At 42.1% G+C, this 13,876-nt stretch overlaps 1 protein-coding gene across 1 annotated transcript; it reads right to left on the minus strand.

The window, feature by feature from the left end:
* Nucleotides 1-1,757: 1,757 nt before the first annotated feature.
* On the minus strand, nt 1,758-11,360 carry LOC137079137 (uncharacterized). The gene is made up of 5 exons (XM_067447102.1): nt 10,930-11,360; nt 5,936-6,262; nt 2,476-2,535; nt 1,952-2,221; nt 1,758-1,867 (listed from the first exon to the last, which is right to left on the minus strand). Exons 1-5 carry the CDS (start codon nt 11,048-11,050, stop codon nt 1,758-1,760), a joined length of 888 nt encoding a protein of 295 aa, XP_067303203.1. The 5' UTR covers nt 11,051-11,360.
* Nucleotides 11,361-13,876: the final 2,516 nt, after the last annotated feature.

Raw genomic sequence — 13,876 nt, forward strand, 5'->3', positions numbered from 1 at the left:
GTACTAATAAACTTTTGTTTTACTCGAGTACTATTGTGGTACAAAAAGTCCAACTGTTAAAGGGGGGGTGAAATGCTGTTTCATGCATACTGAGCTTTTTCCACTGTTAAAGACTTGGATTCCCATCCTAAACATAGACAAAGTTTCAAAAACTAATGTTGGACGTTTGATGGAGTATTTCTGTGTTAAAAATACTCCTTCTGGTTTCTCACAAGTTTCGGAGAGTTTTTTTCGAGTATGGGTCGGCTTGACGTTAATAGAGCGGAAGGTCCTTGTATGGGCCGTACGGGCTCTTCTCCCGGGAGGGTGCGCGTGCGCGTGACTAGAGCGAGAGAGGAAATGCACGCCCATAAACACTCGCTCAGGTGCAGATCCAGTCGTCCGTGAACACTTCTGTCGGTTATAGTCCGCGCCGCGCTCCACTTCATTCCTCCACTTTGACATTAAGTGACTTCAACGCTTCAGCACAGCATTCTAGGAAGGCAGCGCTGCATTTAAACCGATTTGAACGCAGAAATGACGGGAAGCTTCACAACGTCGCTTCAGTCGCATCGCAAAGTGGATCTCCACACTCCAAGAAGTGTGTTTTTGAGGGAGTGGTCCCAGCGATAAAGGTTCGGTCCTGCTTTGGAAGCAGCCGGTGAGTAAAACTGCTTCAAATGTCTGTGCTGTTGTGTCGTTGCGTGAGTAAACATCAGTAAACGACACGATCGCGTGCTTCGTCATTCAAATGCGCTAACGGTTACTCCATTGTTGTTCTATGTATAATGTTACACTAGTCTGACGTGCAAAACCGTTTTGCTTGCTACTGCTAAGGTTTAGTCGCATACAATAGTCCATAAACCGAATCATGTCCTCATAAACTGCGAGTAAACACACACAAATGTTGACAGGCCACTAAATACAGTACATACCACAGAGACGGACGTCCTGCTGTTGCTGTTTCTATTTCAGCCTCCGAATGTGATTCTGGATCATATATCTATTAGCTGAGATCGATAGCGATGGGTTTCTCCACGCTTGAGGACGTCACCGCTTTGCGCGCTCGTCATTCTTTAGCTCCGCCCACACGATACGCCTCCAGGCGCTCGGTTTTTTCCGGAAAGAATCGGTACAGCCTATATTTCTTTTATAAATATAATAAAACGAAAGACTTTTCGGAGATATGAAGGATGCAATACTACTCTATAGGTACTCAAGATTGACATGAGATTGAATGAAACTGAGTGTTTCACCCCCCTTTAAAGATTCTGCAAAAGCATCAAAAAGACTTGACCGGTAAAAGGCTTAAATCTACACTTTTCTATCGGTTTTAATTGTTAGTATTGTTCTGTTTTGCCAATCCTCTTATGGTGTAATGTTTCCCTCAGCTTAACTCCTCAGTTTGTCACTGCAGTCTACAGAACACAAGCCACAAAACCACTTCCTGCTCCCCTGGTAGTGCTTTCATTTTAAAGAGGTTTAATTCCATTGAACAACCTCCTTGTTTTAGAGAAAAGAATACCCTTAACATGCATTCATAATAGCTGATTTACGGCTGAAATAGTGGGAGCAGTCAATAAAATTCAAATTACTCTGTGAGGCGGAAGTAATTTCAGAGCATTAGCATCAAAACCTGAATGCCAATGTGAAAAATGAAAAGTTTGGTCACGCAACATATTTTGATGAACTTGTAACTAAAGCCCTATATACTAGAAGACATGTTGGTTGGTCTAACAAAAATATCAGCACCCAGAATCAGCAGCTCTTCTCTGAGATTAACAGAGCCTCACATGCTCAACAAGAAAGAAAACCGTGGCAATTCCCACCAGACCAGACAGAACCAGTCGAATCAGAGCCTCGGTGACACCACAACGCTCTGCACAATCTGAAAGAGAAGAGACTTATTCATGAACATCATATGTTTTTGTATGTCGCAGGAAGAGACCTCTGTGTTAAATAGTTCTCTTACCTTGTACCTGGCAGGTCTCTTTCCTGTGGAGACGGACGCTCTTATTGCTCACTGGATTTGCAGCCGTGCAGCTGTAGATCTCTGGGTCATTATAATGAAGCTCTAATGGTAAACTCAGGTTAATGCTGAGATCAGGATTGCTGATCTGGTTCACCATTTTATCCCCTTTATACCACGAGATGGACACGTCTCGATCATTTCTCACAGAGCAGAACACAAGGCAGAAATCTTTGTTTGGGTGTTCTGTCTCTTCTTGTGGTTGTGATGTATCTGGCAGATAATTATATAAAATCAGTGTTGTAATATCAAACTAGTCTTCATGAGTTTGAGTATGATTCCTTTCATAATAAGCTCCTGTTTATCTAGAAAATCTATTGTATGCTTTATAGGATAAAGATGCGTCCACTCAGCTCAACCTTTGTTGTACATCAAGTATTTGTATTCGTACCACTTTGAGTCAAACTGATGTTTCTCCTGCTGAAAAACCGGTAAATCAATGAAAATATGGGAAAACGTGGACTCACCATGAGAATGGATTGAACTGACAGATGAGGCACTACTGATGACAGGCACAGAAACTGGTGCTTCAGGGAAAGAGGATATAGAAATCACACTGAAGATGATGGTTTCAAGTCATAATGAGATTTGGCCTGATATATATAACATCTGGGGCCAGGTTCACAAAAATCACACACACACACACAAAAAAAGAAGAAGTTAAAGTTCACCCAAAAATGAAAATTCTGTCATTTAGTCACCCTCAAGTTGTTCTAAACCTCTATGAGTTTCTTTGTTCTGCTGAACACAAAAGAATATATTTTGAAGAATGTTTGTAACCAAGCAGAGAGATCAACCATTCACTAACATATTTTTTTTCTCCATACTAGGTTAGTGAATAGTTGTTCTCTCTGCTTGGTTACATTTTTCAAAATATCTTATTTTGTGTTTAGCTCGACAAAGAAACTCATACAGGTTTGGAACAACTTAAGGGTGACTAAATGACAGAATTTAAATTTCTAAAAACTATCCCTTTAATGGGTCCTGCACACTGTGCGATTTTTCAAAATCCTTTGCGAATGTCCCTCGTCAGACTGTACGAACATGATCCCCGATGTAAGCCATGTCACACTGTAAGATCTCAGTTGGTATTAATGTCAGACTGCACGATAGTGAAGGCGCTCTAAAAACGGACGCGCACAAGAAAACTCGTCCGGAGTTTTATATCATCAGTGAATGTTCAGTGACGGTGAGCTGCATTACACGCGGGACTGAAATGCTGGCTATAAAGAAATCTCAAGCTCTTGTTTTGGTCATAGTTTGTCTGTGAAAAACGGAAATATTTGACTGTCATCGTAGGAGAAGTCACACTGCAGGATTCTGTGCTAAATCTTCAGACACTGCCAGAATTTCGTCTGAGGTAAAATTTGATCGCAGCAGTCATTAATCGGCTGCCGGTGAACATGTCAAACTAACGATCAAAGACGTCAGATTTTAGCCTAGGATCAGAGGAATCTTTTAGGATTTGCTAAATTTGTCTCAGACGGCCAAATCGTGGCCAAAATCGCACAGTGTGCACCCGGCTTTAGGCATTTCTTAAGATAAATTCTGAAAAGTTCAAAGATCTTATTTTGGCCCGCAATTTGGCCCGTGCTCACTCTTCTGCGTCGCCCGCCTTTACTATGGTTGACAACGTCGAAAGCTTTCCCCAGAAGGAGGCCGTCGCAAACCTACTCTGCAGCCTGTCAAGCTATCCGCTCCCCATACAATAGTGGTCCTTCTAGTGTTTCAAGCCAAACTTCTCCATGCTATGGATGAGTCCGGCCCAGATCCTGTAGTTTTTAAGGAGCTGCACGGTGCAACTGACCTTGCTCTGTGTTCTACTAAGAAAACTGACCAGACGATCAGCCATATGAAGGCCTGTTTAGTAGTGCTCAAAGCTCCACCTTAAACTTGGAGAGCAAGGATGCTGACAAAACATCCCTCCTTGATTTCTAGTCACCCTAAATCATCATCAATTCGGTACTACCCAGATGGCACTTTGCTGCCCCGTGGCCGTGCCCACGCCACCAGACTTGAGAAAACAATTCCTGACTTACCTCAACAATTGATTGCTTTTTATTACTTTCCTTGGTAGCACAGGTCATCAGTTGAATCTGGGAGGACAGATGCTCAGTCTTACTCTTGACACTACTCTATCAGGAGCAGCTGTGGTTCCCAGAAATGGTTCAGCTGATCCAGTTGTGAAACCTTCACCTATTGACAGGAGCCTCTACGCATCCCCCAGAAGGTCACGAACACAATCTCTGAAGCTTTACATGCAGAAGTGGGCTATCTTTTCCTGCTGTTGCCAAGCCCGGCGTAGAGATGTCTATGTCTATGTCCCCCATGTCTTGTAAGATCACTTTCATGCAGGAGTTGCTGAACGGTGGGCTAACTTTCTCCACGCTCAAAGTATACACAACAGCTATCGTAGCATACCAAACTCCTGTAGCTGATTGGGCAACATCACATGATAGTCTGATTTCCCAGCGTGGCCAGAACGTTAAACCTGCCTTACCCCAACATGGTCCCTTTCTGGGACCTGTCCATTGTGTTAGGGCACTCACGGGCCTTCTCTTTAAGCAGCTCACGATCAGCCAACATTCGGCCTCTCTCCCGAGAGACTGCTCTCCTGCTGCCTCTGGCATCGATAAAGCAAATTGTTTTCGTCAAAGTGTCGACGAGGAACTGAGGTTACGTTATTAAGTGGAGCGTTTTCTCTTGTTCAATAGAGTTGTATTTAATTGCAGGCTTTGGTTACATTTTATTTTAAGGTGTCATTATAACTGAGCAAGTAATTAACGACATTTACTTACTATAGGATTAGGGTTTGGTTGAGGGTTAGTTGCATGCAATTATGTATACACTACTGTTATTACTATGGTAAGTATATGTAACATACGTAACCAGGACACTGTAAAATAAAGTGTTACCCAGTCTTTTTTTGTTTTCCTTGGATTTGCTTCTCAGTACCATGCAATTTCAAGATTTCATTCCAGGTTTTATAGGCAACCTTGGTCATGCTAATTCAGATTAGCACAGTTGGTTTTGATTGAATCTATTAAATAGATTAAATAAATAAATGACTCTATGTATAAGTCTGCTGGCCAAGAATGTGACACATTAGTATTGAATCTTGTATTGGCAGTATTTAAAGGGTTACTTCAGCGATTAGCATATGGCTTTGTATCAGTAGAAACCCTGGAGTATATTGAAATGATTGTGCTTTCCCCCCTCATATCCCCCTGAGACAAGAGATTTATTCTGGAAAAATTCCTCCTATGATGCAAATTGACGATATTTGCATCATAGGAGGAATGTTTGCCCAAAGGCTAAAGACTACAGCCAGCAGAGGGAGCCGTTTCTGTATGTTTTGAATCTGCGCATGTGGGATGGAGATCACACTCAGAGCTCAGCTCAGCTACAGTCACTCATTTAAACGGAGCTATGGTTAGCAATGTAAGTCTTCTAACTTCTCAAATTAATTTCTATGAAAGTTAAGCTTGCAAAGGCATGAACTGAAATGCGCCAGACTGAACTCGCGTTGTGAATGTATGCCGTGAGTGTAGTCGCGATTACCTCACCTCTCATCACGAGAGCTCATCAGCTCATTTATCTGACTCCTGCAGTTAGTGCTCAGTGCTGTGATACTCGCGCGGTGACTCACTCATTATATTGAACACACACGTTCAGTTTTTAATTGTAGTGTCTTCTCTAACTCAGTCACAGTAATCAATTTGGTGGCTTTGGGAATGGCCTCACAGGGCAGCGAAGCATTCTGGGAATTGTAATCTTTCATCCCCATGAGACAAAAATACATTTTCTGTCTTTTCTCAGTCTAGAAGGCACCAAATTCAAAAATAATTTCACATTTCTACTACATTGATGACACAGTTTAAATACAGATTCATCTTCCCAGCGCTGAAGTACCCCTTTAAAACTTACCATATACATTAGCTCTGAATGTTCTCCTGGAGACTAATTCATTGATGGTGAGTTCAAGCTTATAAAGTCCAGATTCACTGGCACTGATATTCCAGATGGTCAGTGATCCTGTCTGTTGGTCGATCTGCAATCTGTCAGCGAGTCTCTTATGAAGCCATACTTTACTCTGATACATCTGTGCTATACGGGTGGTTTGGCTGCCATTTGTAAACAGCCACATTGTTTCATCCTCGCCTTTCAGATCAGGAACTCCTGTTTGCAAAGTCAGAACGTCTCCCTCCATCACTGTCTTTACCTCATCCCGCTCTCCATTCACGAGACCTGAAACTATATGAAAACTTTCTTCAACAAAACCTGGAACATTGAAACAGACATCTCTGAATGTCTCTAAATGATGGTTAAAACATGATGCGAACGCAGCTTAAGATCCTTGTTTTGGTTCAGAAAGGATTGTAAAATATGTCGAAAAAACGAGCATGTGTGCGGAAGTATGGAAATACATATCTTGACAGGCAGGTAGGATATCATAGCCTATCATTGAATTTGGAGACTTTGAGAGGAGCAATTAGTTGACTGATAGACAACTACTCTGTAAGTGTTTGTAACTTTTCTCATTTGATTGTTTGTTCATTTGTTGTTGGATAAGTGTGTCTGTGTAGTGCAGTGGTGTGTATTATTAGTTTTGGTGTATTCTCACGGTGTGTGTGGGAGTTAGCATTTGTTGAGTTGGCATTTGTTTGGGCTTTGCCACGTTGGGAGTGAGTTTGTTGGGGGCGTTCCCAGCTGCTTTCAATAACAATACACAGGTGAGTATAAATAGCGTGATAGTCCGCGGCAGCGGAAGCCCTCCTTGTGTGAAGACCAACGAGTGTAAAGACCTCAACTCTTCCTTGTGCAACTCATCCCGAGCAAGGACCCCGGCAAAGCACTTGAGTATCATCTTCCTTTTCATTATTTTTGTTCGGTTCTTTTCTAATTCCTATCTTGCCTTTTCTCTGATCTGTATTCACCATGTGCTTTCAAATCTCAACTATAACTACTAGCACTCGTAAATCACGCTCTGTACGCACAAGACGCCGCAATCCTAATAATTTGCGCTATATCCTAACATCCTCTGCTACTTTACTCTCTATTCCGATTGGTCTCTGGAATTGCCAGTCGGCTGTAAACAAAGCAGACTTTATTTCATCTATTGGGACTCATTCTCAGCTCAGCTTCATGGCCCTAACTGAGACCTGGATCAAACCAGAGGACACTGCCACTCCTGCAGCCCTCTCAACCAATTATACTTTTTCACACACTGCTCTGCCTATTGGGAGGGGTGGGGGTACTGGTTTGCTTATCTCAAATGATTGGAAATTTGATCCATTGCTGTCTCTACCGGCCAATTCATTTGAATCGCACTCAATCACTATTACTCACCCTGTTAAAATCCATGTGGTAGTGGTCTATCATCCTCCAGGTCACCTCGGTAACTTTGTGGAGGAGTTGGATGTGTTACTTTCTAGCTTCCCTGAGGATGGCACTCCACTGATTCTGCTTGGTGACTTCAACATCCATCTTGATAAACACCTAGCTGCAGACTTCAGCACTCTACTGACTTCATTTGACCTTAAGTTAGTATCTACTACGGCTACTCACAGATCAGGTAACCAATTAGACCTTGTCTACACACGCAACTGCTCCACGGACAACACTTTAGTTACTCCATTACACACCTCAGACCACTTTCTCATCACTCTTAACCTCATACTGACTCCTGATACAACACGTACTCCTACACAGATTACCTTTCGGCGTAATCTACGCTCACTCTCTCCCTCTCGCCTATCCACTATGGTTTCATCTTCACTCCCTCCACCTGCTCAGTTCTCAGCACTGGACATTAACAGTGCTACCGACACTCTTTGCTCCACTCTAACATCCTCCTTAGACAGTTTTTGCCCCCTTTCATCCAGACCAGCCCGCCCCACCCCATCTGCCCCCTGGCTGTCTGATGTTCTCCGTGAACATCGTTCTGGACTCAGGGCGGCAGAGAGGAAATGGCAGAAATCTAAAAACTATACTGACCTTACCTTGTATCAGTCTCTTCTCTCTTCTTTCTCTACAAATGTCTCCACTGCTAAAACAACATACTACCACAACAAAATTAACAATTCCTCTGACTCTTGTAAACTCTTTAAAACATTCTCCTCTCTCCTTTGTCCTCCTCCTCCCCCTCCTTCATCAACTCTTACAGCTGATGACTTTGCATCATTTTTCACAAACAAAACAGCTCTCATTAGCAAACAGTTCTCCTCATCACAAACTGACCCGCACATCTCAACAACTAACACAAACACGCTTCCATCCTTCTCTCCGCTCTCCGAGGCAGATATTTCTAAACTCACCTTTTCCAATCACCCTACTACCTGTCCACTTGATCCTATACCCACTCATCTCCTTCAGGCTATTTCTTCTTCAATCACTCCTGCACTCACTCACATTGTCAACACTTCTCTTCATACGGGAACCTTTCCCACAGCATTTAAGCAGGCTCAGGTAACCCCACTGCTTAAGAAACCCTCTCTGAATCCAGCACTTTTAGAAAACTACCGACCGGTATCCCTTCTGCCTTTCATTGCAAAGACCCTTGAGCGAGTTGTGTTCAATCAACTCTCTATGTTTCTTGAACAGAACAACCTCCTGGACAACAACCAATCCGGCTTCAAAAGCGGCCATTCGACTGAGACTGCCTTGCTCTCGGTAACTGAGGCACTGAGACTGGCAAAAGCAGCTTCCAAATCCTCAGTGCTCATTCTGCTGGATCTGTCTGCTGCTTTTGACACAGTTAACCACCAGATTCTCCTGTCAACACTTAAGAAGACGGGGATCGCAGGAACTGCTCTCCAGTGGTTCAGGTCGTACCTCTCTGGTAGGTCCTACAGGGTGTCATGGAGAGGTGAAGTGTCTAAGTCACATCATCTAGCTACTGGAGTTCCCCAGGGCTCAGTCCTTGGACCACTTCTCTTCTCCATCTACATGTCATAATTAGGTTCTGTCATTCAGAAACACGGCTTCTCCTATCACTGCTATGCTGATGACACTCAACTCTACTTCTCATTTCAACCAGATGATCCTACAGTCAGTGTTCGTATCGCTGCCTGTCTGACAGACATTTCTGACTGGATGAAAGAGCATCATTTTAAACTCAATCTTGCAAAGACAGAATTACTTGTTTTCTCAACCAACCCAGCACTTCATAAAAATTTCTCTATTCAGCTTGGTTCATCGACCATATCTCCATCAAGGACAGCCAGAAACCTTGGAGTTGTGATTGATGACCAGTTAAACTTCCCTGACCACATTACTGCAACATGGTCCTGCAGATTTGCTTTATACAACATTAGAAAGATTAGACCCTTTCTATCAGAACAGGCTGCACAACTCCTGGTTCAAGCTCTTGTTCTCTCCAGACTGGACTTTTGTAATGCTCTTCTGGCTGGGCTTCCAGCATGCACTATCAAACCCTTGCAGCTGATCCAGAATGCAGCGGCGAGAGTGGTCTTTAATGAGCCGAAGAGAGCGCATGTTACGCCTCTCTTCATCAGACTGCACTGGTTGCCAATGGCTGCTCGCATCAAATTCAAGGCACTAGTTCTCGCCTACAAAACAACCACTTACTCTGCACCAATATACCTAAACTCACTTGTTCAGACTTACACACCCTCCAGAACCTTGCGTTCTGCGAGCGAGCGGCGCCTCGTGGTTCCATCCCAAAGAGGCATGAAATCGCTCTCACGGACATTTTCCTGGACCGTTCCCACCTGGTGGAATGACCTGCTGATCTCAATTCGTGCTGCCGAGTCTGTAGCCATTTTTAAAAAACATCTTAAGACACATCTTTTCCATTTGCACTTGACCAATACAGAATAGCAATTACTGATCACCACAGCAACGACCAAAAAGCGCACACTCCTGGATCATATCTAGGTCTCTCATCCGGATTTGTGCCTTCAGGCGGGTATGTTACATAGTTATCATAACTATCAAAATCCAGTGTTCTGTATTTTGCGTACGTGAGTTTTTGTTGTAGATGGCTATTGCTGCGCGTTTAGCTAGAATACAAAACCAACCCATTGGGCCACTGAATCTGCATTAACGACAACAGTTGGGGCAACCGCCTTAGTCCTAATGGGTTATCATAGCTATCAAAATCCAGTGTTCGGCATTTTGCGTACTTGAGTTTTTGTTGTAGATGTCTATAAAAAAAACACAAAAAAAAAACAAAAAAAACAAAACAAAGTGTACTGTGCTAATTAATTGAGATGTCTTACAGCTCTTACAGGTTGTTGGCCTTGTCTGTTTCGTTGCTTCTATTGCTCTCCCCTTTTTTTGTAAGTCGCTTTGGATAAAAGCGTCTGCTAAATGATTAAATGTAAATGTAAATGTTTGGGCCGCATTGTTTTTGGAAGTGCGTGCCTTGATAATGGCCTCAGAGTCAGACCAAAATCTAAAGCTCTCAAATCTCAATCCAATGGATCAAGCATAAATTCCATAGGATGTCAGATGTGCCCTGAGGGTAGATATTTTTTTAAGTCCAGATTAGAAACCGAAACCTGTTTAACTGTGCATTTCCTGCGTTTCTGCGCTTTATATACGGTCGCACTGCACTGCATTGTTTTTTTTCTTTCTTTTTTTTTTACTTACTTACATGTCCCTCATATTAATTTTAATGTAGCCTATAATCCTGTCATTTTATCTAATTTATTCCCTTTTTTTCTTCTACTTTCTTTTATTGTGCTATACACATTTCCCTTGCCAAACATTACTATTACTTTTATCAATTTTGCTCACTTTTATTTAAATGTTGCATAAATGCTGATATGTTGTGTTGTTGGTAAAACTCAAGTCTTGTATGAAGCATGAAATTCACTTCACAAATGTCACTTAACCGGTGACCACAACCACTAGAACAATATTTAATATGCTTGTGGAAAGAAAATATTTCTTACCTTCCCTACTGATGAAGAACACAATGAAAACCCACATGTTGATGGTCACTTTAACAAATATCACTTTCTGCTTTGTGCCGTGTCCTTGATGAAGCACCTGAAGAACTGATCTGATGAACATTCACTCTATGGTTTTATGACTTTCATCAGGAAGTGACACTCTGACAATGAAAGTTGCATCCACTAGATGGCATCAACACAAACAGCAGTACCCATGAAAGGGCTCTCTAAATAAAAATAAAAAGTTATCAGATGGTCGGTCCAGCAACTAATGATGACTATAGTGAACTGTGGACCGTTGCATGCCACTGAAAGCCAAGTGTCACATGTCTGTCTTGGTTAGCACATGTGGTGTTTTGTTTTGTTTTTTTGTTCCATGTCATGTGCTCCTGTCTTCCCCCCACCCCTCTTGTCATCTCATTATTGGTTAATTTGCCCCACCTGTTCTCCCTGGTTTCCTGCTTGATTGGTCACCCTTTATATTCTCATTGTGTCTTCAGTTGTTATTGTTGGTATGTTGGATGTCTTCTGTTCCCTGTTCCGATGCTACCGCTTCCTGCTCCTTGTGTTTAGTTTTTATTTGACGTTTAGTTTTCCCCTCATGGGTGTTATGTTTGTTCCATATTTTATTATTTAATAAAAATCAACTTCTTCATGCATTTGAGTTTTCGCTCCATTTCCCCATACCAAGCCGTCACATCAGGCCCGTGTTTCTGAAGGGCAAAAGACCCAGTGCATTGATCAATTACTGTTACCCCACTCCTCTGAAGCCCATATGGTATGTATGATATTTATTTTTAATTTGGCTAGTATGTTTATATAATGTTTATCAGACCTTGTCAGACATATAATGATTATAATGTAAGACAATTGAAAAGGGGATTCTGAAATCCACTGGCGCTTCAATATACCTGTATATGTACATGTATTCTAATTAAGTTCATAGTCAAAGCCTTAATCAATATTTATCCTATTATAATGATTCTTTCCAGTTATGATTTTGCTTTTCTAAAGTGTGTATTTGGTCAGGGAGTGACTGAGGGTCTGACCTAGAGATGTGATGTCACTAAACACTTGCAACAAGGTCGTGGTTAAATAAATTAGACACACTTGTTCAGACTTACACACCCTCCAGAAGCTTGCGTTCTGCGAGTGAGCGACGCCTCGTGGTTCCATCCCACAGAGGCATGAAATCACTCTCGCGGACATTTTCCTGGACCGTTCCCACCTGGTGGAATGACCTGCCGATCTCAATTCTTGCTGCCGAGTCTGTAGCCATTTAAAAAAAAAAAAAAACATCTTAAGACACATCTTTTCCAATTGCACCTGACCAATAAAGAATAGCACTTAACTATCCATTAAAGCAGCACTAGGTAACTTTTCAACCTTCATAATATATTTTTTAAGACTCTTGTGATGATAAATCGACTTACAATAGGTTGAATGACACGTCTGCCATAGCCTGATGGGGTCTGTATCGTTTTTAATCGTACTTTTAAACTTCGGGTTTCGCGTAGTAACCCGAGAAAAAGAAAAGAATTACAAAATTCGACTGCTTTACGGCATATACGTCACTTCCACCAACACACACTCTTCCTTACATTCGGACGTGCGAGCACAACTTTGTTCGTCGGATAATATAGTCATGTCCGAAGCAGCAGAGACAAATAAGAAAGAAAAGGTTTTGTTGGAGGAAAGCAATAAGAGGAAACGAAAAAGTGATGGGATTAAAGGCAGGACGAGGATCAACATGTGACCAGCGTTTGCCTGTCGGCGTGAGCTGAAGGAGGCGTGGCCGACCGATGCTGTCATGCTTGTTACGGTGATTACCTACGACTCAAACATTGAACTGAAGTATCATATAGATTCAGTAAAACGGTAACCAATAGACTACTATAATGACGCTGGCTTGTAAACGTGAGCATTGTGATTATTTGGCGTTTGAAAAAAATAAAACCCATGAAATTATATTCATATGACATGCTGAAACATGCCACTGACTGTAACGTTACCTGGGATGAAGACATTTCACACGCGACGCCAGAAGAACTGTTCAGGGGAACTGTTAGTGCTGCACCGACCCGCGGGACGCTTTTATGAAGTTATTTGGCCCGCACCGCACCACTGTATATATTTTTACGTCGCGCACCCGCGACCATTAAATAGACATACGGGGTCCGCGGGTTATGAGACGACCCGCGCATCACTAGTTCAGGGCTATCAGGGTTGTCATGTCAACAAATGCGCGCGATGGCATCTCCTGTTGTAGGATGACAGAGCTTACGACAGTAGTTGAGGACATTATTTTTTCCAAACTGTAGGGGGACCCCGAGAGCAAAAGTAGCCAAGTGGGGCTTTAAATCTTGTTTGTCCAAAAAAAAAAAAAAAAAAAAAAAAAGTGTACTGTGCTAATTAACTGAGACTTCTTACAGCTCTTACAGGTTGTTGGCCTTGTTTGTTTCGTTACTTCTATTGCTCTCCCCTTTTTTGTAAGTCGCTTTGGATAAAAGCGTCTGCTAAATGATTAAATGTAGACACACACAAAATAATCTGTCGTATATTATTAATGAATTTTAAAAAGTTTGTTTACTGAGAGACAACTTATAATGCACAGTCCTGAAGGAGCGCTCTCGAAAATTAATTAGACGTAAAATAAATAGTTAATATTAAATATGTTCATGTTCACGTAATCGGTCTACTGTAGTGTTCTGTTTTGTCATTAATGAGTGTCCCTTAAATTTGTTAAAATTGTACACTGGTTAGGCTACTTTTTTGTGTGAAAAATTTAGACATATGAGGAGGTCCTGGAGGTTTAGAGGGAGGGATGAAGAAAGCACCAGCAAATAAAGAAAACATCATCAGTTTGACAACACGCGCGCTGCAAATGTTCACAACGCATGCAAATGCCACGAGACTTTCATTCACTCACAGCAAAAGAAAAGAGAAG

The sequence above is a fragment of the Pseudorasbora parva genome, chromosome 6, assembly GCF_024679245.1.
Source record: "Pseudorasbora parva isolate DD20220531a chromosome 6, ASM2467924v1, whole genome shotgun sequence".
In the NCBI taxonomy this organism is placed as follows: Eukaryota; Metazoa; Chordata; class Actinopteri; order Cypriniformes; family Gobionidae; genus Pseudorasbora; species Pseudorasbora parva.

What these genes read in the sequence shown, in the direction of transcription:
- LOC137079137 (XM_067447102.1), bottom strand. Translation starts at nt 11,050, where the DNA reads ATGTTCATCAGATCAGTTCTTCAGGTGCTTCATCAAGGACACGGCACA. An exon ending in ATTCAGAGCTAATGTATATG is followed by an intron (nt 2,536 to 5,935) that starts GTAAGTTTTAAA and finishes CTTTCCCTGAAG; the next exon opens with CACCAGTTTCTGTGCCTGTC. An exon ending in AGAGACCTGCCAGGTACAAG is followed by an intron (nt 1,868 to 1,951) that starts GTAAGAGAACTA and finishes CTTCTCTTTCAG; the next exon opens with ATTGTGCAGAGCGTTGTGGT.